Source organism: Prunus avium, chromosome 1, assembly GCF_965620075.1.
Source record: "Prunus avium chromosome 1, drPruAviu1.hap1.1, whole genome shotgun sequence".
NCBI classification, from domain to species: Eukaryota; Viridiplantae; Streptophyta; class Magnoliopsida; order Rosales; family Rosaceae; genus Prunus; species Prunus avium.
Genome location: NC_142284.1, coordinates 4,116,967 through 4,141,509, shown reverse-complemented (window position 1 = coordinate 4,141,509; position 24,543 = coordinate 4,116,967). Strand labels below are relative to the sequence as shown.

At 34.9% G+C, this 24,543-nt stretch overlaps 1 protein-coding gene across 2 annotated transcripts; it reads right to left on the bottom strand.

Moving 5' to 3' along the window:
- Window positions 1-508: 508 nt before the first annotated feature.
- On the bottom strand, window positions 509-18,324 carry LOC110750930 (myosin-6-like). 2 transcript variants are annotated; one of them, XM_021951321.2, is made up of 39 exons: window positions 17,816-18,324; window positions 15,888-16,016; window positions 15,265-15,408; window positions 14,866-15,011; window positions 14,632-14,788; window positions 14,409-14,467; window positions 14,081-14,240; window positions 13,564-13,713; window positions 13,309-13,445; window positions 13,065-13,211; window positions 12,855-12,956; window positions 12,383-12,440; window positions 12,184-12,285; window positions 11,869-11,906; window positions 11,561-11,687; window positions 11,276-11,446; window positions 11,038-11,169; window positions 10,831-10,940; window positions 9,592-9,652; window positions 8,518-8,695; window positions 8,216-8,421; window positions 7,900-8,019; window positions 7,354-7,452; window positions 6,084-6,338; window positions 5,789-5,928; window positions 5,534-5,648; window positions 5,426-5,446; window positions 5,257-5,331; window positions 4,911-5,081; window positions 3,987-4,121; window positions 3,699-3,881; window positions 3,030-3,161; window positions 2,877-2,947; window positions 2,680-2,779; window positions 2,473-2,529; window positions 1,577-1,633; window positions 1,345-1,425; window positions 1,176-1,258; window positions 509-1,087 (listed from the first exon to the last, which is right to left on the bottom strand). In XM_021951321.2, exons 1-39 carry the CDS (start codon window positions 17,816-17,818, stop codon window positions 973-975), a joined length of 4,527 nt encoding a protein of 1,508 aa, XP_021807013.1. In that variant the 5' UTR covers window positions 17,819-18,324; the 3' UTR covers window positions 509-972. The 2 variants fall into 2 exon arrangements, with proteins under 2 accessions (XP_021807013.1, XP_088100720.1); XM_088244594.1 differs by lacking the exon at window positions 5,426-5,446.
- Between the last annotated feature and the right edge of the window lie 6,219 nt (window positions 18,325-24,543).

Below are 24,543 nucleotides of genomic sequence, written 5' to 3'. Positions count from 1 at the left end.
CTATTAGAATAGATATTTTTTTCTTTTTTTCTTTGACAAAATAGTATGGTAATTTGCATTATCCTTCAAGTATACTATTATATAAACTAACATGAGTTGAAATTTAAGCAAAACAAATACACGCCTTCTTAATGCTTGAACGCGATGGGCCATGGTTCTTTCACAATTTGATCATGAATTCAAGTTGAGGATAGAGTAAACTTGCTCATCCACAAACAAAATGTCAAAACATTAAAGGGTGTGCAAAGTGTGTTTGTTGCTTCTGTGTGTGAATCTGTGCATGCATCAAGCGCTTCGTGCAAAGCTTTTCCAACACACATCACATAGCTATAAATGTGAACAACGAAACAGACTATGAAACGACCTTCGAACGATAATATTCGTATTCAAAACGTCTAGAATTTGTGCATACATCAAGTCCACTACAGAAATTCTATAGAAGTTACGGCAGCAGAACCAAAAGAAGAAAAAGGAAAATAAAAAGAAATAACTGATGTGTCTGCAACAGTTTTGCTGAAAACATTAGGCAATTCCACTATATACGTTGTATTGTAATACATTCTACTACTTTGTACAAATGAAGATTTGGGGCTGGAGCGCATTAGTTTTGAGATCAACTCCTCCCACCAAACTGCGTTCACAATATTCTACCCAGCTACCACCCCTATAAAGAATGCTGGCCCCAAGTCCCGTTATAAAAATAAAAGATTAACCAAAAATATGTGAACTCGAACTGCGAAACCTATCCTTGCCCCTCTATCTATATGATCCAGCCTACTATAATTTTACAATTCTAATTGAAAATAAGAATATTAAACCCAGGAAAATGGAAGTTACAATGAAGAAGAGCACCTGAAGAGGGGAGAAATTTGGGGCGGATTTACAGGAGTTGAAAGAGTTGAAGTTGGGTTGAATCCTTGTCAAAAGTGTGCTCCACAAAGAGAAAAAGAGAATTGTAGAGAAATGACAGCCTTACTCCTGTAAAAATTGGAAATCTGGATTCTCCAAAAGCTCTGCAGGAGGTTTTACATCTGAATAGCTCTGGTCTTGCATGGAACTAGAAATATCATCAACCGAGAAAGGAATGCTGCATTCACAAAGCATGATTAGAAGAAGGTTCAAACATCAGCATTAATTAAGGGGAAAAAAAAGAAAAAGAAAAGAGGTTTCCTAACCTGGAATTGTCATCCAACAAAAAGGAGCTGCTATCATCATTGCTGGAGTCATCTGTCATCAGAAAGTTCATGCTGGAAATGACCTACAAAAGAAAAGTAGAAGTTTCACTATGTCCAACAATCATGGATTAAGCAGTTTCAAATCAAGTTTTCAATTTTCTCAACTCACTTCAGGGGCTACACTTTGCGTGTTATAATCATCATCCCAAAATAGTGTGCATACTCTATAGAGCTGCTGAACACTCAAGACCTGATGACAGAAGCATAAATGAGCTAGAGAGAGAGAGTAATCAAGTCTATTTATAAATGCAGAAAAATCTATTAATTCAAGAATCGCCAGCTTCAAGCACATGTTGACTAAAAATTCATTTCATCTGCCAGTTTCACAGAGAGAGACTTACAGGGCAGAGGTCATTTGTAAGTTCATCATATGAGACTCTGGACTTTTGGTGTAGAACCTGCAGAGATCAAACTAGTCTTCAGAGTAGAATTACAGATGAATTTCCAATATGAATTCAGTATCATGCCTATAAATCTATTTAATAATCATTTTTGTACAGGACAAAGTCATCATGAAATTAAGACTGTTTTCTTCCATCATTCGAATATATATGGCAAATTTCGAGAAAAGCACGCCTCCATAATTATTTAAACAAATGATATGTCAGGAATGTTGCTACAAGCTTAATGCAAAATCAAATTGAATACTTTTGCGCAAGGTTAAAAACTTTTGCACAAATTTTTCCTTTTTTCAAGATAAAATCGTTGACTGAGCAGTTGTCAGGCTCTTATCTCGACTTACCCTCCGCAGTGAGACAATGACAATACTGCCTCAATAATATGTAACAGGCCAACTGACCAGCATCATTATAAAGCACTTCACAAATCTTTGATGGGATATAAGTAAGCAAGAGAAATCCATGCTAGTCCCATTAATAATGTCTACTTATCTAGAGTTAACATCATTGCTCCATATGTTGTATCTGTTTATAATGCTGTTAACTGTTGGCATATTCAGTACTATGTCACATTTCTTCCCTATCTGATCTTATATTCCTTTGATGAATAAGAAATCTTTTTAAATCATCAAATTTTTAACACACAAAGTATTAAAAGGTACAGAATAAAAGGTTATTTACATTTTCAGTCTCTGTAACAAATACTATTCAGTCTATGACAAGTTGACAACAGAAATCAATGACAGGATTTATTTATCATAAAAGAGAAAAAGAGTAACTAGCGACAAGAACCATCATAAGCACTCCATTTATTTTCTTGACCGCAACTAAAAACTTACCAAGAACCCTACAGCCTGCCTTACATATTTGAGTTCATCCCATGATGAGCCAGCATACTGCAATGATATGAAACATCAACCAACAATGATCAAAAGAACTAATGAAGGAATAACCAGTGCTATATTCAAGATGGAAGGGAGGGAGGATCCAGGTGATTAAGGAAAGTGAAAATTAGCCTTTCACTGGTGATAAGAATAAAACAGTACCTCTTCGTTTGCTAGGCTACACCACAGCTCCAATTCAGCTAGCCCATTCTTCACATATTGCCCATTGTTAAATGTGCAGCACTCTCGACGAAGAAGAAGGCTGCAGCAGAATCAAGCAACAATGCGGACACAAGTTAACCCCATCATATATATAACTCTCTGCAATATTTGATGACAAAGATAAAACAGCAACTTACCTATTAAAAATCTGTACATTGATATATGAGAAAGTTTGAGTAGATAACTTCTGAACAAGAATTGGAGGAACCTGAAACAAGGTTAATCATTGGATTAGAATGTATCCAAAAGGATACTGATCACTTTAAAAATTGTCAAAAGTAATGCCTTACACAATTTTCTTTCATCGTAGAGAGAAACCCATTAAGACTAGCGATCATGCTATTCCAAGGATTAGCTGAAGGACTATTACTATTTGATCCTTCAGGTGATTTTGAAACACTCCCTTTTGATGTTTTGGGTGCCTGAAATGTCAAGAAAACATGTGACCGGAATTAATTAAATGATACCATGGGATAAAATTAACCGAATTGGTTCATGTAAAAAAGCCCTGTCATATTTCATCCCACAATGTTTCATCAATCAAAGCTACTTCCTGGGAACCAAGGTAGCTAACTTGCATCCACACCAACTTTACATAACAAAATGAATCATAAATCAAACCAAACTGGTATAGAAGACATCCATGTTTACCATAATATGCAAGGGAAAATCCGCATCAAGAAAGGGAAGAAATAGAAAAGAAAGGAAAAGCAAGATGGTAAACTAATTCAGGCCAAATGAAAAAATTTATAAAAATGACTGGATGTAATGTTCACACTAGCATCTTTAGATCACATGCTTACTTCTAGAAGATATGAACCATAGAGTACAGCAAAAATTATCTGGAGAAATTAAAGCTTCAGCAAGCAATAACTCTTCCATCCTAACACCTAAAAGAATGTAAGAACTACGGAAGATTCATGCCAAGTTCCAATGATGAAATTCAAAATTCATAGTACCTGGATGCAAGAAGAAAGCATAAGTGACAATTCCTTCTTCAAATTGTCTCGGACGATTCCATATATCTTTTCTACATATGCTGTAAGTTGCTGCTTAAAGAGCAAAGCCGGATACTTGGCCTCAACTTGACGCACAACATCAGAAGCACCAACGGAAAGATTGGCAGAAGAAGATCGGAAGCCCTAAGAAACAAGAACATATATCGCATCATGTACAAGAAGAAAGATAGAAATCGGATACACTTGGACAAAATCAAACTCATACATAAATAAAATAAATCACATTACTTGGGTCATCCTTCCAAATAAAGATGTTGGGGTAGGAGGCTTTCGCGGGGCAGTTCTTAAACTCTGCTGGAGCAGGAACAACAATGTAGATGTATTGGAAAGCCAATAAGCCATATGACCATTGTTATCCTGATCCTGCAGAGAAACATATGTTATTAATCCCAAGTTCCAATAAGGGTACAGGATAAATATCCCAAATTGCTTTAGGGCTCTGCATTTCTTCAAAACATTTTATTTTTTTCCTTTTCTTTTCTTTTGATAGCTTTAAAAGCTTTTATCTAATTGATTTGGTTATAGCACTTTTGAACCTTTATGCACAGAGAGAGAGAGAGAGAGAGAGAGAGATAAAAGAACATACATATATGTCATTCATATATGAATGTCATAAACGTGAATATATACAGATGCCTAAATGGTTATCAGAAATACGATGTTCGTATATTTATTTGATTACATTTGGATGGTTAAGTGGGTTTAAATTTGTTAATCCTTGGATAAGTACCAAGAAATAGACAGTTCGGATCATTGACAATATTGCAGGGTGGCCCCAACAAGGATGCCGACACTTAAAAAAAATGTCAAAGCCACTTTAGAGAGTTTCCTTATGTACTTTATAAAATTCAACAGTTCATATCGAGATGCAAGTGATCTAATCATGATGGAAAAAAACTCACTGATGACAAGCACCCCTAAACAACTGAAATATATAGAATCCACGATCAAATACAATCAAAAGCTGGTACTAAGATGCAAGTAGTTTTTTTTTTTTTCTCAATAGATGAGAAATCTCATCAAAGCATTCAATAAGAAATTAAGGATTCACGGCAACAGAAGTCATGAAAGCATCTAATGCCTGACCCCTCCCTTCTCCACTTTGATGATTGGTTATTGGCAAAACAAGATTTATAATGGAAATTAATTTACCTCAATTTCAGAACCAATTATCTGAATAAGTCGGTCAAATACACTAGTTTTTTCAGCTTCAAATGATCTCCAGTGGAGAAGACATTTGTATATTGTAATTGCTGCAACTGGCTTTCCTTCAATGAACCCAACATTACTTGTCACACAATTCATAAGAGCATCTACACTCTCCTGCACCACATACAAAAATAGTATAGAAGCAGAATAAGCTTCATGAGAAAAGTAAAGCAAAAATAAAATAGAAAAAAGTAAAACAACATAAATTAAATATAAATGAAAAGGTAAAACAAAATAAATTAAAAAAATAAGTGAATTGGAAAGCATCATTTGCTTCTCAAATACATACATGCTGCCTTTCAATTTGGGATCTCCTCAAAGACTCTGAGCCAAATCTCTTTGATGGTGTAGGTCTCAGTGGTTCCTACATAACATAAATCCAACATTAGGATCATAGAAAGAACAGCAAATAAATGCCAACTATGGTAAACAACACTTGCTTTATATTATTCACTTACATGATGACCATTTCCCAAGGGCTGCAATTATAAGGGGAGAAACAAAAATCAATAAAATGTTCTTAGAAGGACTAATGTGAAAACTAAACATTTCTATGGGATGCCTACCTGAGCTGCTGCTCCTGCTAAATGTTCTGACATTTTCATAGAAGATGAAATCTTCAATGCTTGCTGCCGCAAAATTTGGTCCTCAGTTTCCATGTCAGAAAGTTTTTCTTCAAGCCTGAGGATGATACAGACAGTAATCTATATCAGAATTCAGAATAACAAAACACAATTAAGCATAAAAGTTCCAACTATTCAATTAATTGTCAGAGTAAAGATCAATGATGCATCCAAATTTGACAGAAGTCAAGAAAGAACCTCTGCATGGCAGTCTTCAATTTAATTATCTTTGACTCTGCTTCCGTAGCCTGCTTGAACCGCTCTTCGCTAAGCCTGCTTGTTTCTTCAAACTTTTTCTCTGTTTCATCAATCTTCTTTTCCAGTGAGTCTACCAGAGCCTGCAAAGGATCAGAGCTTAAAATCATAAAATACAATGGCAAAAAAACTCAGCCAATTATATATTTGAATACAGTTGAATGTAATCATGAAATGGTCTTATATACCTGAATTGTTCAAGAGAAACAAATGCATACAAGAGTTTCAGTGCTTTTACCTTGAGCTGCTCATTTTCAGCAGTAAGCTTAGTGACTATGTCATGATCAACAACTGGAAGCTCCTGTATGACAGGAACTTGTTCAGCCGCTTTTGCTGAAGCCTCAGCCGCTTTCGCTGCCTCCTCAGATGCTTTCACTGCAGCCTCACGTTCCTTCATAAGCAGTGATTTGGTTTCTTGAAATTGGAGTTGCATCTCTTGCAAAGTAGACTGCAACTTTGCATTTTCCTTTGTTTTGGCCTCCTCCATGTCAGCCTGCATTTACACTCACGCAAATGGACTACTGAGTTTGGAAAGAAAAGGAAGAAAAAAAAAGGGGAGTCCTAAAGCAGCCCCTCCCTTGTTCTGCATTTTTCTGTAAAGAAAACATGAAATTTTATATCACAAGAGAAACTGTACAGTGAAGTGGACAAGCAATCTACCATGGATATTTTAGAGAAAAACATTAATTCAAGCTACATCTAGTTTAACAAACCAAAACATATTCATGACACTACAGCATTCAAACTTACTATATAAACAGTCAGCATACTTATACTGCTTGTGCTTCTTATCAAACAATGAACCTTAATCAATAAGGAGCCAAATGGATGCATAAATAACAATTTGAACCACAGGTAAATGGTGAACCAATGATAACGTGTTACATGATGGTGATCCTATGATTCTTACAGATGGTAGAAATGTAAGTAAATAAAAGAGGTTTGGAGAAAAAGGAAGTACAAAACAACTTAATATGAGAGAAATTAGCAAGATATGATAGAGAGGAGTAGAGAGAGTAAAGAAATATATTTGTTATTGGCAGACCCTTACATTACGATGGACACTACTCTTTGAACTAAATAGGTCTTACTATTAGACTTGAGCAAATTGGTTTGGAACTTGTCCTTTCAAAGAGTATATTTCTTTTCTAACCAAGAAATTGCTACTGCATCAACAAAACTTCATAGTTCCAAACAGAAAATTAAAAATTAAAAAAAAATTATATATACATATAAACAGAATTTTCTTTTTCATCCTACACACAGAACGCTTTTACAGGCTTACAGTATCAGCTCCTTATATCAAATAAAACAATGGAACCTATACGAGGAAAATCTGTCAAATGGAAAGCTAGCATTCACCCGAAAATCAAAATATCATAATTTATTTTTGTGGGTAGTTGCTATTCAACTGATTGGGTATCCATATAATATTGGTTACATGATTGCAGTCATGGCCACATAGGATATTGTGCCTTAATACATTAGGAGAAGATGGGGATCATTACCCTCATTCGCTTCTCGAGCTGCAAACGCCAGGTTAGTTCTTCAACCTCCTTTTCCAGCTTATTTTTGGCTTCTTGGAGAGCACCAGCATCCTTTGCAGCCTGCAAAATAAAAGACAAGTTAAAATTCAAAAATATGATGCTCATTTCAAATATACACCCATGTGAAACCAAAGTAAATTGGTTTGTAACAAAATTGCAAATATGTTACCACAGAGAGAGAGAGAGAGAGAGAGAGAGAGAGAGAGAGCTGGTAATTTGATGAAGCACAGACTCGGCCATGATAGTTATTATTTGATACTACAGTTTAATTTTGTCTTTTAGACGGTGGAACCCATTACATACACAAGATAAATAAATTCCATAAAACCATATCCGACAATACTTGCTGGATTGCAACATACAGAAACCAAGAATCAAAAAGCATACCAACAAGGCATCAAAGAAGAAGAAGAAATCAAAAGGAACTAAATAAATAAAGAAGACAAGGTTTCAAAAGAAGACAAAATCAAAAGGAGAAAAATTTAAGAGGAAGAAAGAGATCATCACCATCTTAAGCTTCCGCAACTCCTTACGAGCAACTACTCGCCTCCAACCACATTGTGTTGCAATTGCTGCTTTCTTCATCCTTAAATAACGAGTACGGGCCAAGTATTTCCGGCATTGACTCTGTAGTAGACATTAACTCACTCCGGATTAGCGTGTATAAACATTATAAAAAATTAAAAAATTAAAACCAACTTATTCATCTAAGCGCATGGTATTTGCTTCAAAGATTCAACCATCCACGTGATCTTGTTTTCTTTTTTTATAAGAAAAACTTTATTAAGAAGAAATAAGTACAAGCAGCCAATATAATCCTCACCTGTATAACAATTGCACCCCATGTTTGCTTCCTGCACTTAAGCTCCTTACGAGCAGCCAACCCACGCATACCAGTTTGAATAGAAACAGCTGAAGAGCAAGCATTTTTATAAGCATTCCTAGAGATATACGAGCGACCATATTTCTGGATTTTCACAGAAGCAGCTTCCCTTCTCATGTTTTCATATTGATGGCGTCCAACTTGTCCTGCGATCAGTCAAAGAAAAAAAAAATCTTGAGCACCGGGTCTTCGGCTACAAGGTACCTTATCACCAAGAAGCACAAGGTGAAAATACTTGGTACCTCTACATAACGCTTGGATTTGCATGGCAGACAACCGTAACAAGGCAAATTTTTTGCGACATAGGTAGGAGCGGACTTTTTTCTGGATAATGCTTGCTGATCTTCCCAAGACCTCACTTCGATAAGCATCTAGTTCTGCCATCTGACCAGCTCTGAGAAACACTTTTGTTTTGCCAACCTGCAACACAAACCTATCAAAAAGATTGTTCCTTCGAACCCTTCAAAAGATTGTAGGTTAAGCTCAGCAGTACAAAGAGGCTTGATTTCTGAAAATGTAGATTTAAGGCTGTTACAGTTTGAGATCAACGTTTGGCTCGTTTGAGCTCATTTCGTAAGAGAAATGAGCTGAGCTCAAACAAAATATTAGGCTTGTTAGAACAATGAGCCAAACTTGAGCTTTGGTGTACTCGGCTCATAAAGCTTGTACTTTTTATGAGATAGCTTGAGGTTGATTCAAGCTTGGCTCAGTCATCAAAACTTGGCTCATAAAGATGTAGTCATTTTTATTGTATAATTAAAATAGATGTCCAGAAAGATAAATCGATCTATCATATAGTTTTAGTTAAATCCAAAATATTTATTTAAAAAAATTATTTGCTTTTCCTTCTTCAGATTAATGACCAATCTCTCAAAAATGTACATTTCTCCTAGGACATATCCTACTATTGTGTATTTGCTTCATTATTTTTTAGTTTTCATTAATCCAAGAGCTCTTACAAAAATTTTAAAAAAAAAAAATAGAAGAGACGGGCTGAGCCAGGCCAACTATAAGCTTGAGTTTCATTCACAACCGAGCCTAGCCGAGCTTGGGCACCTTGGTATTCGACTTGGCTCGGCTCATTTACACCCCTTCGTAGATTTTCCAATTGTAATATTAGCAGTAACATTATACTGCAATACAGAGCCAAGACCTATGTGACAAGAAACTGCCATCCATTTTAAGCAAATCAATGCAGAAAACCACAAATACAGAAGTGGAAACATAAGTAGTTCCCACTTAATTATTTAAGCAATTAAAAAAAAAAGATAAAAATCTAACTGTAAGTGTGTAAAAGCAGCAGAACTTCTAAATACCTGATATCCCTTGAGGTTGACCTTCTGTAAAAGCTTCTTGCATGCAGCGACCTCATCAACACTGAAAATAGAGAATTAAGAAAGTTACCTGACTTTTTATATAAATACAAACTAAAATTAGAAAAAAAAAAAAAAAAAAAAAAAAACAAGAAGAAATTCTAATGCTACAAGTCTGAGTAATACATGTCATGCACAAGATGTCCACCTTTAACACTACATCAATGAAAACTATACAACAAAACAATAGAATATTTTCCATCAAACAGGACTTAAGCCTAAATTAGAATATCAGAGAACAGTTGCTTTCCAATTAGTGAGACTTTCCAAACAAGATACATCCCAAAATTCAAAAGATAATGAAGCCCAAAGTTATAATTAAAATCTAACTTTATCCTAAACCCTCCTCCTCTATCCCAATATTCGAAAACCCTTCTGTATTTCTCTCCAGCCATAAAACTGCTAGAACACTGCAACCCCACAAAACTGCTATAGTCTGTACTACATGTGTAGTCCATTTCTCTTGCACAACAACCAAAAACATGCAGTGACTGTGACATGCATACAAAAAGAAAAACGAACACGCACATACATATATATTTGTAGCAGCATAGTATATATATATGTTTGTAGTAAATATATAGTCCATTAATCATGTTGAGTTCACTGTGCAGTCAGTGTAATCATTTGTTGCAGGACATCCAAGAAGTTCCATATAGGTAGTGCATATATACTCCATTCATCATGTTGACTACATTGTGTGGTCAATGCAATTGATTGTTGGAGATATCCATGATGTTCTAGATAGATGAATAGGTAGATTGATACTCCACTGGCCATGTTGAATTTAGAGTGCAACACAATTAATTGTTGCATCCAACATTCATGACATTTCACATATTTATATATAGTCTAGTGATTGCACAGTTAATGCAATCAATAGTTTCAGCCTCACAGGTTAGCCATGATGTTCTGCATAGATATAGAAAGAATTCTCTCATGCAGGGATGCGAACTGTGGGATAAATTTATCTGTGAGGTGAGTAGCAATGGATCTTTGACCATATATAGATATAGCAAAAATTCTCTAATGCAGGATGGGACTTGTATGATAAATGCTATAGTCACCGGCGGATCAGCGCTCACACGCATCAATCATTAGAGAAACAAATATAGATAACTTATCTATAGAGAGAGAGAGAGAGAGAGCTCGGTTGATGTTCAGAGAATTTGATGAAACTACCTTCCATTTAGAACCTCGGGTGCTAGGATGCTAAAACGACTTGCAAATTCCGCAAAGGTCTTTCTGGTTGGATATCCAGCACAACTAATCCTAATCGCCTCCATTACTCCCTGGAATTAGATAAATACCAAGCCATGTTGCATTACTACGTAAAAAAATGTAACTGGTAAGATTAACATAAATGAATTGAATACACAATATGCTTACCCCGCAGCAAAGCTGCTGTAAAACAGCACCATTCTCAAAAATGGCTGGCTTAAGTTGATTATTTGGTTTTACACAACGTATGTAGTGAGGTTCAATTGCACTTAGTGTTTCAAGCAAAGATTGCAGTTGTTGCTGTGCAAGAAGACGATAAGAATAAAAACAGAAGGAACATAAACACAAAAATATTTCACTGTGCAATGAGCATATGCTTAATTAGAAATTTAGAACAGAAAGGGACCTTGAATCGAGAGCCTATTGAAGAGAATTTTGATGATTTGGCAGATTCTTCAGGTAAAAGAGGGAACAAGCCTGAAACAAAAGAGCACTCAGAGGCACTAAGGAGTGCTTGATGCTCTGTAACAACATAATCTTTGTTCTTATCCAGGAAGAATTCTGTTTGATAAGTAACCTGAAAACCAAATTTTCCAATGAAATAAATATCAAGTTGATAACTTCTCGTTGGTCGGAGTAGAATTCATTAGTCTGATGTAGTTTACATAAGAAGCTTGAATTCAAAACTTACATCACCGGCATAATGACAAATGGTGAAGTCGGTTGGTGACAATTTAGGCTTGCTAAAACGTTTATGGTCTTTAAAAGTTTGATAAAGCTTCTGTGAAAATGTCTCATGTGTTGATCTTGGGAACATACTACAAAGCGTAACAAGAACTTGTCACCATATCACAAGAACTAAATGAAAATATGTCATAGTCTAAATAATCAACCGGTTTTGGAAAAGCAAAAATAAATTTAACCGGTTGATATCTTAAGAGGAAGGAAGGGAGGGAGAGGGGGAGGTATTGCATTAATGTTTTATGTTCTAGTGCATACCAAGCCTCATCAAGAAGAGCAATGATGCCGCCAGGCTTCTGAAATGATAAAAACATACATCAGAGAAATAACACATGATATCATGAGGCACTGATAACTCTTTCATTCAGATAGACAGGCCCTTCTCTTACAAATAAATGATAATAACAATTCAATGAAGTACAATACATGAAGACAAGCAAATCAATCAACAGAGAACAGGCGAGAAGTTTAAAAGATAGCTTAATTCAAAGAAAGGAAATAAATTTCAAATATATATGGCCTAATTCAAAGGGAAGATAAGCAGACCTTACATAAAAAATATATATGGCATACCTTTTCAATGAGATCGAGAATATCCCGATTATCTATGAACTCTATGTAACTCCAGTCAATTTCTTCTTTAGTATATTCTTCTTGCTCCATCTTGAACACATGCTGTCAAGCAGAATGTTGACACTTAATTGAGTAAATGAGAGTAGTCTTGAAGATCCAAGAATACCAAAGAATACATATTATGTATTCATGCCCACACCTGGTTAAAATGCTGCTGCAATTTTTCATTTGTCAAATTGATACAAAATTGCTCGAAGCTGCACACCAGTTAAAAGTTTTGAAATTATACACATCAGGAGTAATGTCAAGAATATAATAAGAGCAACCAGACCAACCTAAGAACTAATAACAGAACAGAGCTATCACGGAAATGCGTGAGCACTGAGCAGTAATGTTTTTGCATGAGTAAATAAGCCAGAGAAGCAAAGGCTGTGAGATCACTTGAAAATTTGTCACTCACTGATGTGATTGCATAAATAAAACACCCAGGGGATTTTTCAGTATTTTAGCGCAAAAGAAGAAAACAATTATGAGTCAAATGGCATCATAGAGCCAAAGAGAGTTAACTTTCTTAATCAAGATCCCCATCCCAAAAACAGAAGGAATCCATGCAGTCCTCTGCAATAATTTAACCTCTAAACGATGAAAATAAAAGCATACCGGTTAAGCACCTGTTTGTCTTGAAACTCTCGAATCCATAAATATCCAGAACTCCAATCAAATATTTTGAATCAGGATCCTGACCAATAGAGTTATTTATCTTGTTTACAAGCCTGGGGAAAATCAGTTCACCACTTTAGAAAAACAATAACAACCAGAGATAAGTCAACGCATAATTTTTTTTCTCAACGATGAACAAACTAGTATATTTATGAACATACCAATCAAATAACCTTGTATATACAATTTTAGCTAGTGCGTCTCTACTGATGGCTGCAGAATCTGGATCTAGACTTTTTTTTATGGTCTCATCACGGGTCACAATTACACGCTTGCACAGAGAATCTTCAAGAGATTGCCCATCACACCTAACAGAAATTGTAGATTAAAGCTTAGCCTTTCACTTATGAAGACCTCAAAAGTCACGTGTTATTCACAAAGGTACACTAAATAATGGTCACGAACATGAAAAGTTCAGCAGCTATTTTGAGATGGAACCGAGATTTATCATCCTTGGGTTCAGATGAATCAGTTTCATTCCCCTTCGCAAACTCAACATTGCCTAAATGGAGTATTGCAGCTACAACTCGAAATATTGCATCCTGCAAAAATCAGAACAGTGGTCAAGATTTTTATTTTTTTTATTTTATTTTTTGAAAAGCAGTGGTCAAGATATTTGACAGAACATTTAATGTTCATAAGCTATCTCCAGTGACATACCTGCTCATCAGAGCTTATCCCAACAACATTCATAGCTTTCCTAGTTGCGAGGTACTCCTCAGAATCGTCCACCCCATCCAGCTCATAGCAGTTTGACTGATTTAAATAATGAAATGTTCTTGGATTACCCAATTTGTACCTCTCGACATCCTGAATGTGGGCACAAGAAAACATTCAAATGTTAGAAATTTATATCAAGAATTAGTCATGTCATTCGGATAATGAACTGTTCTTAGGTTTAATTATCACACACTAAACTCCCACTCTACATGAGATAGAATAGCGCTAACATGCAGACATCAAAGTCTGTCTGCACACAATCATGAGCACTGGACACACAGTACAGCTAGCAACAAACTAGAAATTCATATCAATTTATGGTCAGGAGTAGAATAATTAAGTTAGTACAGCTAGGATCTACATCATCCAGTGATTGTTCTGGTTTTCTCTAATTCAAAGCGTTTACTTTTTAGTACATATGAAGAATATACAGTATGTATACAGGAGATCAATTTACCTCTGGAGGTGCAGCACAGAGCATATAAAAGCAATGGTAATTTCTCTCAGGGTCAGACACTTGACAAACTCGGGATCGCTCCAACAAATAAGTTCTGATGGCTGCTCCTGAGATTCTTCCCCTCTGATCAAACTGAAGCTCCACAAACTTACCGAAACGACTGCAATTATGTTAAGTTCAAAATTAACCCAAATGAATAGAAGATGTAAGTTAAAGTAACACATATTACTTTCCATAATAACCTTCCACCCTAAGATCAGCTGTCCCAGTAGACACAAGAATAATAGTAACTAGTTATCCCAGTAGAAGAAGAAAAAAAGGTTCCCACCTTGAATTATTATTTCTCACAGTCTTTGCATTACCGAATGCCTCAAGAACAGGGTTGGACTGCCATAAATAAATAAATACATAAAGATATGGATTTTATCACAAACGCAAGTCACTTGCCAACAAAAGCCATGAACAATAGACATCTGACACGACAACAAAAAGAGAACTAACTGTAATGCTACTACCCACTTGGACAAGTAAGAACATCATAAACTTGTTACCTCCAGGACTTGCTGCTCCACAGACCGCCCCTCAGATGCAGCTCTTCCCCCCATATAGGCAAGATAACGCATAAGCATCTTTGTACTCTCTGTTTTTCCGGCTCCACTTTCCCCACTGACCAAAATTGCCTGGCTTATTCCCTCATTAATCATCTGTCTGCATTAGAAATTTTTTTTCTTTTATTTTCAAGCCACACTCAAAAATTGAAGCCAGTGGCAAATCCAACAAAATACCTGTATGCAGCATCAGCTATAGCAAAAGGATGTGGGCTCAGCTCGCCTAAAGCTACCCCTTTATACTGTTCCATCATATGATTATCATATAAATGAGGTAGTCTCCGGAAAGGGTTCACAGCTATCAATATACTTCCTGTGTAAGTCTGGAAACACAATTAGAGAATTTAGCTCCGTCCTCCAACTATTAAAGTCATACCTTTAAAAAATATATTGGCAATTACAGTATTGACTGCATACAAAAAAGAGAATGAGAGTATCCATGTTTCAGACCACAAATGCGAGGTGAAAATGAATGCAGGTTTAGGAAATAACATGACGTAGATGACCATTGGGGAAAAATAAATCTACCTACAATCAAAAAAGAAAAGGGGTTGTGTATATCTTGGTAGTACTCACATATATTTCATTTATATGGTATCGACAATTTAAATTTTGCAAAACCCCTGGTTCATGCAGATATGCCAACTTTGTCATATCGTCTACACCGCTTGAAGGAAATTCAGGATCCTTTGGGTACACACTGGATATTTTAGCCACAACCTACAACAGAAGGGGAAGAAAAAATAGCCCATTAGTTGATCATGATATTCAATAATATGCAAGGATGGTCAGTCAATAGATTTCATATATATGCAATAAACATGATGGCTCTGTTCAAAATCAAATAAACATGACGGCTCTGTCAATATCAAAGGAAACGTAAAACAAGGAGCATGAAAAACATGCACTCAAATGAACATTGCTTCGTAAATAAAGAACCTTATTAATTTTTTGTGGGTATACTATGTTATTAAAACATTCTCCTAATCTAGTAAGTGTTTTAAAATTCTTTACCATCATTTTTCCTACAAACATGATAGGTCTATTAAGCCCTCTGTGTGATAGGTATGCACTTACCTTTCAGGTACTAAAAAAATTCATACTGAAGTTCCAGATTAATATATATGTTAGCTCTTAAATACCTAATAAAAGCGGATGCAAGGCTTAATAAGAATTTTAAAAACAAAAGCAGCACTGACCGTCTTCCCTGATGTACAGTTTATTTCAATCTCTTCATCATTAACTCCTACAACTTCTCCATCCATCCAAGCTAGCTCAGGATCCTCCACCCAAACAAGAGATCCAACCGCCAAATTAACATTAGCAGCCTGTGTGGACAATAAGATAATCAGTGCCTCTATAAGAAAGAGAAAGCCAGATCTTTAATTTAAAATCATCATTGACAATGATTTGATACTCAACAGGCATATTAAGCTAGCATTAGACAGCAAGACTACGATGCAATTAGAAAACTGTGCTGAAAATAAGAATCTACAATAGAACTGTGAGGTGTTCCTTATTCTGTAACTGTATATGGGTGAAAATTTATTCATTCAACTATTCATCAAGTTATTTTTTTTTTTTGGGGTATTACTTAACCTCAGATCTACCTCTACCACCTGAGACAAATCCCGTTTAGCATAAATTCCTTGTTAATGCATAAAGTAAACATCAAATTGCATGTCCACTACTATTACTTCCATTTATATTCCACTTGATAAACTCCAAATCATCACATTCTAATGAAAGGATGTATCAAAGCACTTATCCAGGAGACCTAAAAAGTTCTGGATGCACTTCTGGTGTAGAATCAGTATCATCCGTTCATACAATAAAAGCGGATCTACAGTTTTAGAAGATCTTTCAGGTTCATAGGTTTTCCAACTGTCAAGATAAGAATGATTGAACTCCCAAAATTCATTACATACTGGCCAGAAAGCTGTAGATTTCTTTTCTTTTCCTCTAACTGTGCTTTAAAACAGACTCAATCTTTATTTTTTGGAGTAATAAATATTCCCTCCAAACAACACCAATGGTCACTACCTTAGGACACAAGAAGTATACATGAGAGAAAAAAGGGAGGCTTTTCTTTTAATTTTGGATTTTTTAGGTTTATCTTAGCAATTAGTATTTATATTCTTCCTTAGAGGTACTTTCAGGTTCTTCCAGTGTATATCTCACATTATACACTGGGAAGCATCCACTACATTAGCGAAAAAAGGGCCACATTAAGATATCAATACAGCAGCATAGTAAAGATATTCATGGTACATATGTGATAAGATGACAAGCATATTAGCTTGAGGATAGTCATCATTATTTGACAAATTTGAAAAATTTATTAGATATAAAAAAATTCAGTACATGCAGTTTCTCAGTCAGCCATGCCTTTTCTTGATAGGCACAAACTAGTAAGCAGTAACAACTTCTCTTTCAAATCAAGTTGTCAAACAAGCAAACTAAAGTATAATGCAATTTTTTATAATACACTATCATAATGTCACAATTCATGCTGTGTATAGACTAAATTGTTGATATGCTCTTTGCTTTACAAAGTTCATAGCACATCCAAAGGTGGTCAGTAATTTCGGCAGAACTATCCTAATAAACTCTCGGCCATATAGCCAAGGTTACACAATCCAAACTTCAGCAATGACAACAATGCAGCTCTTCTTTACGCAGATTACTTGGAGAAAACAAATAGCATTTCAAGCCAGAAAGCCATTTATTCAGTAGACTGTCTAAAGCCCAACTATCTCATAAGTTTACTTACACTAAGTTTACAAAGAAAACAGCTAATTTCAATAAACCTACTCAAGAAAATGAACTTGAATGTTGTACATATCTTAATTTTCGTTTAACACTATAAAATACCAGAAATTTCCAAAATTTTCACTGCCACAAACTATAATCAAACAGTTCCAGTCTCATGTTAGCTCACCACAGCAACGAATTAATCCCCGTTTCAGCTAACTAAGAGCAGAATCAAGTCACATTGAAACAAAGATCAATGCATTCAACCCGGATTAAAGAATGGAATTTAAACGGCAACAATTTTTAAATAAAAATTAAATGAATAGCAAATAAATTCTAAAACTTGGAGACCAAGAAAATAAGAAAAAGCTACCATTGCAGACCAAAAATCTGATTAGATTCAGATCACAGGCAGAGCTCCGAAACCCGAGATTCCCTCAGCAACAGCCACCACCCAATGCCGACGAAACCATGGATTCTTCTCTCCGGAGCAAACCGTACGCACAAAGATCCAAAAAATTGTGCCTAATTGCTCAAACTCGGAATTGCAGCAGCACGCACGTAAAATAATGGCAATGTCGCTCCGGTACCTCTGGCTCTGACTGTACGGACTTTGTGCCACAAAACTGTAGGTGGGTTTGGTATGTGTTGAGCAAATGGACGAGGTCACATGGGAAATGTTGTTGCAGAGGCTACAATGCCAATGGCGGACCTTTTATCCTTCCTGAACGAGAAAGAAGAAGATCCTCTGCAACTATTTTCCCTCTTATTTTCTCGCGCTTTCCTTCTCTTTCTTGCACTTTCTCTCTCGCCGTTGGCCCTCTCTCTCTCTCTCTCTCTCTCTCTCTCTCTCTCTCTCTCGCTCTCGGCCTCTGTTTGGCTTCTGTCTGTCAAAAGCGTAACAACACGAACGCGTAACTCAACAGAAAATTTGAAATTACAATATTGCCCTGGTTTTCCAATTATTTCCCCTTGGTGCCCGCTCCAACCCTTTCTTAGATTTTTTTTTGTTTTTTTTGTTTTTTTATCAAAGTGAGATAACTTCATTGAAACAACAATGTCATAGTACAAAGGAAAACTGGATCTCAGTAATGTAACAAATGTGGCCTCATTAAAACCTTGCCTTTAACAAACCCCCAAATGGGGGAAAATCCGGTCAAGGAAAAAGAGTACCATTACATCACATCCAGTAGAAATTAATTAAGAAAATAATTTGTCACTGGCCAAAACATCCGTATGCGTATATATTTTCGAAAAATACTTCTTAATTATATGGAATGTAAAACGTATTATTCGCATATTATAACTGCATATTATTCATGAACAATTCATGTTTTTAAAAATATTTTTCAGGTATTATTTGCGTATTTTTCCATACTATTAGAAAGAAACTAAAAATTCCTCAAATTAAAAAATAACATCATTTTATATTAATATATTGGACGATTTTTACTTTTTTTTAATTGTTAAATAATATATGTACGTATTATATCCTTTGGTATTCACTAAGTATGGTTTATTTACGAGTTTTTTTTTCTATGTAATATAATTCAATTGTCACTTGGTTTTATTGCCTATAGGTTAAAAATATGTAATTGCATTGTAGGAGTTTGGTATGGCTCGCAATAACTCAACTTCATCTAATATTTCACGAAGGTATAATCTTAAAACATATGAGAGACATACACATTACACTTTTAATTATATAGTTTGGTCCATTTTTCACCACACGCATCCTCATGTCTACATCAGAGTTAAACATTCAAGCCTAACACATGAACAACACGTATTGTGTAAGGGTAAAAGCGAACATTCAAGCCTAACACGTGAACACTACATATTGGGTAAGGGGTAAGGGGTAAGGGGTAATGGGCTCAATATTTGTAGGCCCAATCAATCAACCCGTTTTGGTACCATGTTAAGTTTCATAGAGACGAGCCATCGATCCACCTACTAGAACACCGATATGGTCCCCAACTTAATCACCTATAAAGCTCAGTATGTGTGGATTTTTATCACAAAAGACATTGGTGCTATTAAGAGTGGTGTCATTCATTATATATTGTATTTCATTTAGTCAAGTTTCCGATGTGAAGTTTATATTCTTCAACATTTACAAGCCCAAGAGCTCCCAAGAGATCATCACAAAGGTGCTAAATAAACAATATTTAAGTAGTTAAAGTATTTATCTTTGCACCCAAGATGAAGATGGCATTCCTTTACACGTATATTTCTTTTTCTATTTTGCAAAGGTTAAATTGTTTTAAACTCAAAATGAAGACGGTTTGATGTCACATCTTTGAGAGTAACCAACAAAATTGTTTTTCTTTTTAATACTTTTGTGGCAACTATTTTCATTTTCTTCACAAAGAAAAGCAGTTCCAATTAATATATAGAAAAAGCTTAAAGTAAGCAAGCCAACACACTTTTGCATTTACTTTCTTCTAAGTTTTTGAAAGAATAAGCACTTTTGCTAACCAAAATTTGCTATTGCGTAAGAGAGAGGAGCTCATAAGTGCATATTTGGTAACCAACCAATTAAGTGAATGTAACTCAATCAGGTAATAATGGTCGCATAGTTTCCTTTCAATTCAAGCTTTTATATAGTTTGATAAAAATAAAATAAAAAGTGAAATTTTACACCATGACAACTACGAATTTACAAAGTATACAATGGCCTCGTGGTTATTATCTCGTAGTTCTCAGGGCAATTTTGTAACTAAACCGGTCATCTCCTTCCCACCGAATGGGGCACAAGCACAACTACTGACCGTTGTTGAGTTGATTGTGCGGGCCCCTCATCACCTGATACAGGCCCACCAAAATTCTTGATTCTTGAATCTGCAGTCACTTTTGACATGCAGTCTAGACGAGAAAATCTTAATTGTAACGGGAATGGTAAAACAGTATTATTCTCGGCTAATAATGTTATATTACATGAAAGTGTTATCGCGTATGTCACAGCGTATTAGTTGGAAATAACAAAATAGTGTTAACCACGTGATATGAAAGTCTTTATCCTTCTATTCGATGTGTCGTTAAATGACCAACCGTTTCATGGCCGTTGGATAAGTGGAATGAAAGGCGTGAAGGAGTTGAGTTGACGTTGGGGTGAATTTGCATTCGGACTTGTCTAATGTGATTTGCACAAATGTGAGACTGAATTGAAAGGGACAGAGAAAGTATAGTCCTGGGAGAATACCAAATTCATTAATATACTTTGGTTAGTTATGTAATTTTTCTTATATTATTATTTGATATCCATTAATATACTAGTCTTGTTGGATGGATCTTGATGAGTTTCTTTCAGAAATACAAAATTTACAATTAAAAAACAAATATGTTTAAATTTATGTTGTGATACTTTAAAGTTGGGGATTAGAATTTTGTTAATGGGTGTTCGTTGGTTTGAACCCAATAAAACTTCACCAAACTGTATTTGATTAAGTGTGGACTAGATCCAATTGAATTGGATTGGATCGATTTTAATGATTAAAAAAATTAGTTATTGAAAACTAAAAAATTGTGGTCAAATCTAATACATATAACCACACGTCTTAATAGATGTAAAATAAATGAAACAAAAATAAGTTATAAACAACAGTTTTAGACAAGCGGGCCTACTACCAATTGGCCCAATGCCAATATTGTCTTTAACATACCCTAATAGACTGCATATAGACTGCATGGCATAGCAATTATATGTGTGAGGTTTTATCAAAAAATGCATCGGTGTAATTAGCAGTGAAACCATACACTTATATATGGTATTTTATTCTGTCAAGTTTTCTTATATGAGATTTTACATTCTTCAACATATCTCAGCATGTCGCTTTTAGAACCTAAGGATCCATCGGTTTGTATGAATTGGATTGGATCTTGAACACTCCTAATTTTGTTGTACTTTTAAAAGTATATATGTTGCCTTTTTGTCAAAACAAATTTTATCAAGGACATTAAGGCAACTGATTACAAATAAGAACAAAGTTAGTGCATGCAACTTTTAATAAAAATCGTTTCTTTTTGCCCTTTGCAAGGATAAATTCAAGATATCAAATTTGATTGGGCTAAATTTACCTTACATATAAACATATTAAGTATATAGAAAACTCGATAGTACGATGTAATTTCATTGATAACAAAAAATTAATAATATACCTAGTCAAGGGGGGTACATAATGAGCCTTACCTGTCAAATAACACTATATAAGTTGCACCCTTTCAGTCTTCATAGAATTAAAATCATTCATTATTGATTCATTATCTACATTATCAGCAAATTCTCTTTCAATGTGAAGTAACATACAATCAGCAAGAAAGTCATCACCTATCTTGTTTCAAAGCCAATTTTTGATAAGTCTCATACAAGAAAATGCTCATTCTGTTGTTGCTATAGAAACATGATTAGTTAGCACCAAACGAATCAATTTTTCAATCAAGTAGTAGGTTTGTGCTAATCTTGTTTCCACTAAGCGCTCAAGTAATATAGAAATGGAATCAAGATTCTTGAAGGTTAGATTGTAATCCATATCAATCTTATAAAATCCTGATTGTTGATTTAAAGCCTGCAACTCAATTGTAGTAAAATCTTGAGGATAAAATTTATCAGCAAGAGTATAAATATCATCAATGTTAAATCCCTTGAAAGTATCATGGGGATCTAATGCTGAGCTAAGACGAAGGAGTTCCACAGTTTCATATGAAAATCTAGTATTTAACTCCCCCAACTGATAATCTATTACCTCATTAAATACATCTATATGATATATAATGCTCGATGATACAATCTTTTTGTCGACAAAAACGCCCGGTGCCCATTGTATGACGGGCCCTTTGTGGCATGGAAAAGCAATGCTTCATGGTTTTAACACACTGCCTTTTCAGTTTTGAGGTACACTTATTTGATTTTAGGGCCCGGACATGCAATTCTCTTCCCAAATGACTCTACTACAAAGTATTGAAGACTTTCTCCAATAATGTGCGAAATTATTGTGATGCACTATGCCCTACATTAATTGTTTAAGAGGGGATGCATGCAAGCTCAACTTAAAAGATCAAAAAGGACATTATACAATATCACAAAAAGGATTTTTCTACTTTTTGTCTGCTAAGTGTGGACTGACGATCTTTCACATGTCACTCTTTTTTTAAAATTATTATCAGATTTTTATTTGTAGGTAAGGGCGAAGTCAGAAATTGTTAGTACGCGATACCAGCTACTAATATACTAAGAAAGAGAGATAAACATGTGTTAGACGCATAATTAATAAGGGATGGAGAGAATTGAAAAAGTTATTATTCATTGAGAGAGAGAGAGAGAGAGAGAGAGAGAGAGAGAGAGAGAGAGTAGGTGACTCCAGCTTTAGATTGGTGTGGAGTATCATCTTATCAAGGACAATAATTAGGTTGAAAATGTGGAGCTTCTGATAAAACGGACCAACCTACCTAAGCCTAACAATGGAAGATGCTCCGTGGAAGTCCCACCACCATATAAAATCAAAATGAATGTCATTGAGACATTTTACTAGAAAGAAGTATACGCTACGGTTTACTTCTTTCCATAGAATCCAGTTTACAAACTTGCAGTGTGCAAGAACACTCCTCTCATCTAATATCGCTTGTATAAAAATAAATAAAAAAGAATACAGTCATAGAAAACGAACTTAGGGTCCCCAGGACCATAGGAATCGGAAAATTCATGTCAGCCAAAATACTGGTCTTTCGATTCATTAAGTAGTGTTTGGATTTATTGGTGCTTCTTCTACCTACACATTATTGTTCTCAAAGTCCACTACACTCCTCTTTTATTATTATTTTTTCCTTACTTCCTATTTATTTTCACTAAATTTTTGGTGTTTTTAAGTTCCGAAAGGGAGACATGCTTTTTGCTTCTTTAATTTATGTAATTTTCTACTTTGACCTTTGTAATTTTTATTTTTACATTCAGGTCCGTATAGTTAGTTAACATTAACAATTAAGGACAAGCAAGATAATTAGTCCATGCAGCTCAGAGGTCATTTTCCATCTTTAGTATATATACTGTGGGTGGGAGGAATTTTTATTGAGCTCTGAATACAATAAACTAACTAACCGCCCACATTTAATTTCTGTCTGGAATTTTCATCCTTGTTATTTGTATTATGTTGTTTGGTTAAAGAATGAAATTCAGTTACCTCGATAGATATATATATATATATATATATATATATATATATATATATATATATATATAACTATAAACTAACTAACCGTTACATGTATATTTTGTCAACGTAATTTACGAATATTTGATTTATTTTTAATTGCTAATGTAGTTAATTGATAGATATGGGTTAAGTCAAGCGACCATGATAGTGTGTCTGCCTCTTTGCACTCGACTTCGATCCCACTTTCCATAAATAAGAGTAGTTTAAACTATGATCTTGTCACAAGAAATGTTAACTAACTGTAAATGATCACAACATTGGAACTACAAATAACAAAAGAGAACCAAAACCAATTTCCTTTTACTTCATACCTAACAAAACAACAATAGGCCATGGCTTAAGAAAATTTTCATCCATGTTAAAACACGTGTTTTGTTCATTAATATTACACTCTAAAATATAAATATATTATCCACTTATTATTATAATATATAAATTAGTAATATCATGTTACGGTGTAACGATTTGATCTTTTCTTTTCATTTTTCCATGATTTGGTCAGTATAATTCATTTACTTCGTCATACAACTAAAGATAAAGTCATGGAAAACGAACATAGGGGTCCCCAGGGACATAGGCATGGGGAAATTTATGTGAGTCAACTGATATTTCAATTCATTAAGTAGTGATTGGATTTATTGGGGCTTTCTACCTACACATTACTGTCCTCAGTGATGGCTACACTACACTACACGTACACTCTTCTCTTTTAAACAAATTCCCCAACTTCCTTCTTACTTTCACTAAATTTTGTGTTTTAAGTTTAAAAAGATAATCATAATTTTGGACTCTGTTATCTAGGTCATTTTCTGCTTTAACATTTGTAATTAACTATTTTTTTTTATACTCAAATCCAGATAGTTAGTTGACATAGCAATTAAGGACAAATAAGACA

Excerpts from the sequence above, each read along its gene's own strand:
- LOC110750930 (XM_021951321.2), bottom strand. Across the intron at positions 14,468-14,631 it reads TGGAGCAGCAAGTCCTGGAG|TCCAACCCTGTTCTTGAGGC; the intron begins GTAACAAGTTTA and ends TATTTATGGCAG. Across the intron at positions 11,907-12,183 it reads TTCTCGATCTCATTGAAAAG|AAGCCTGGCGGCATCATTGC; the intron begins GTATGCCATATA and ends TTATCATTTCAG.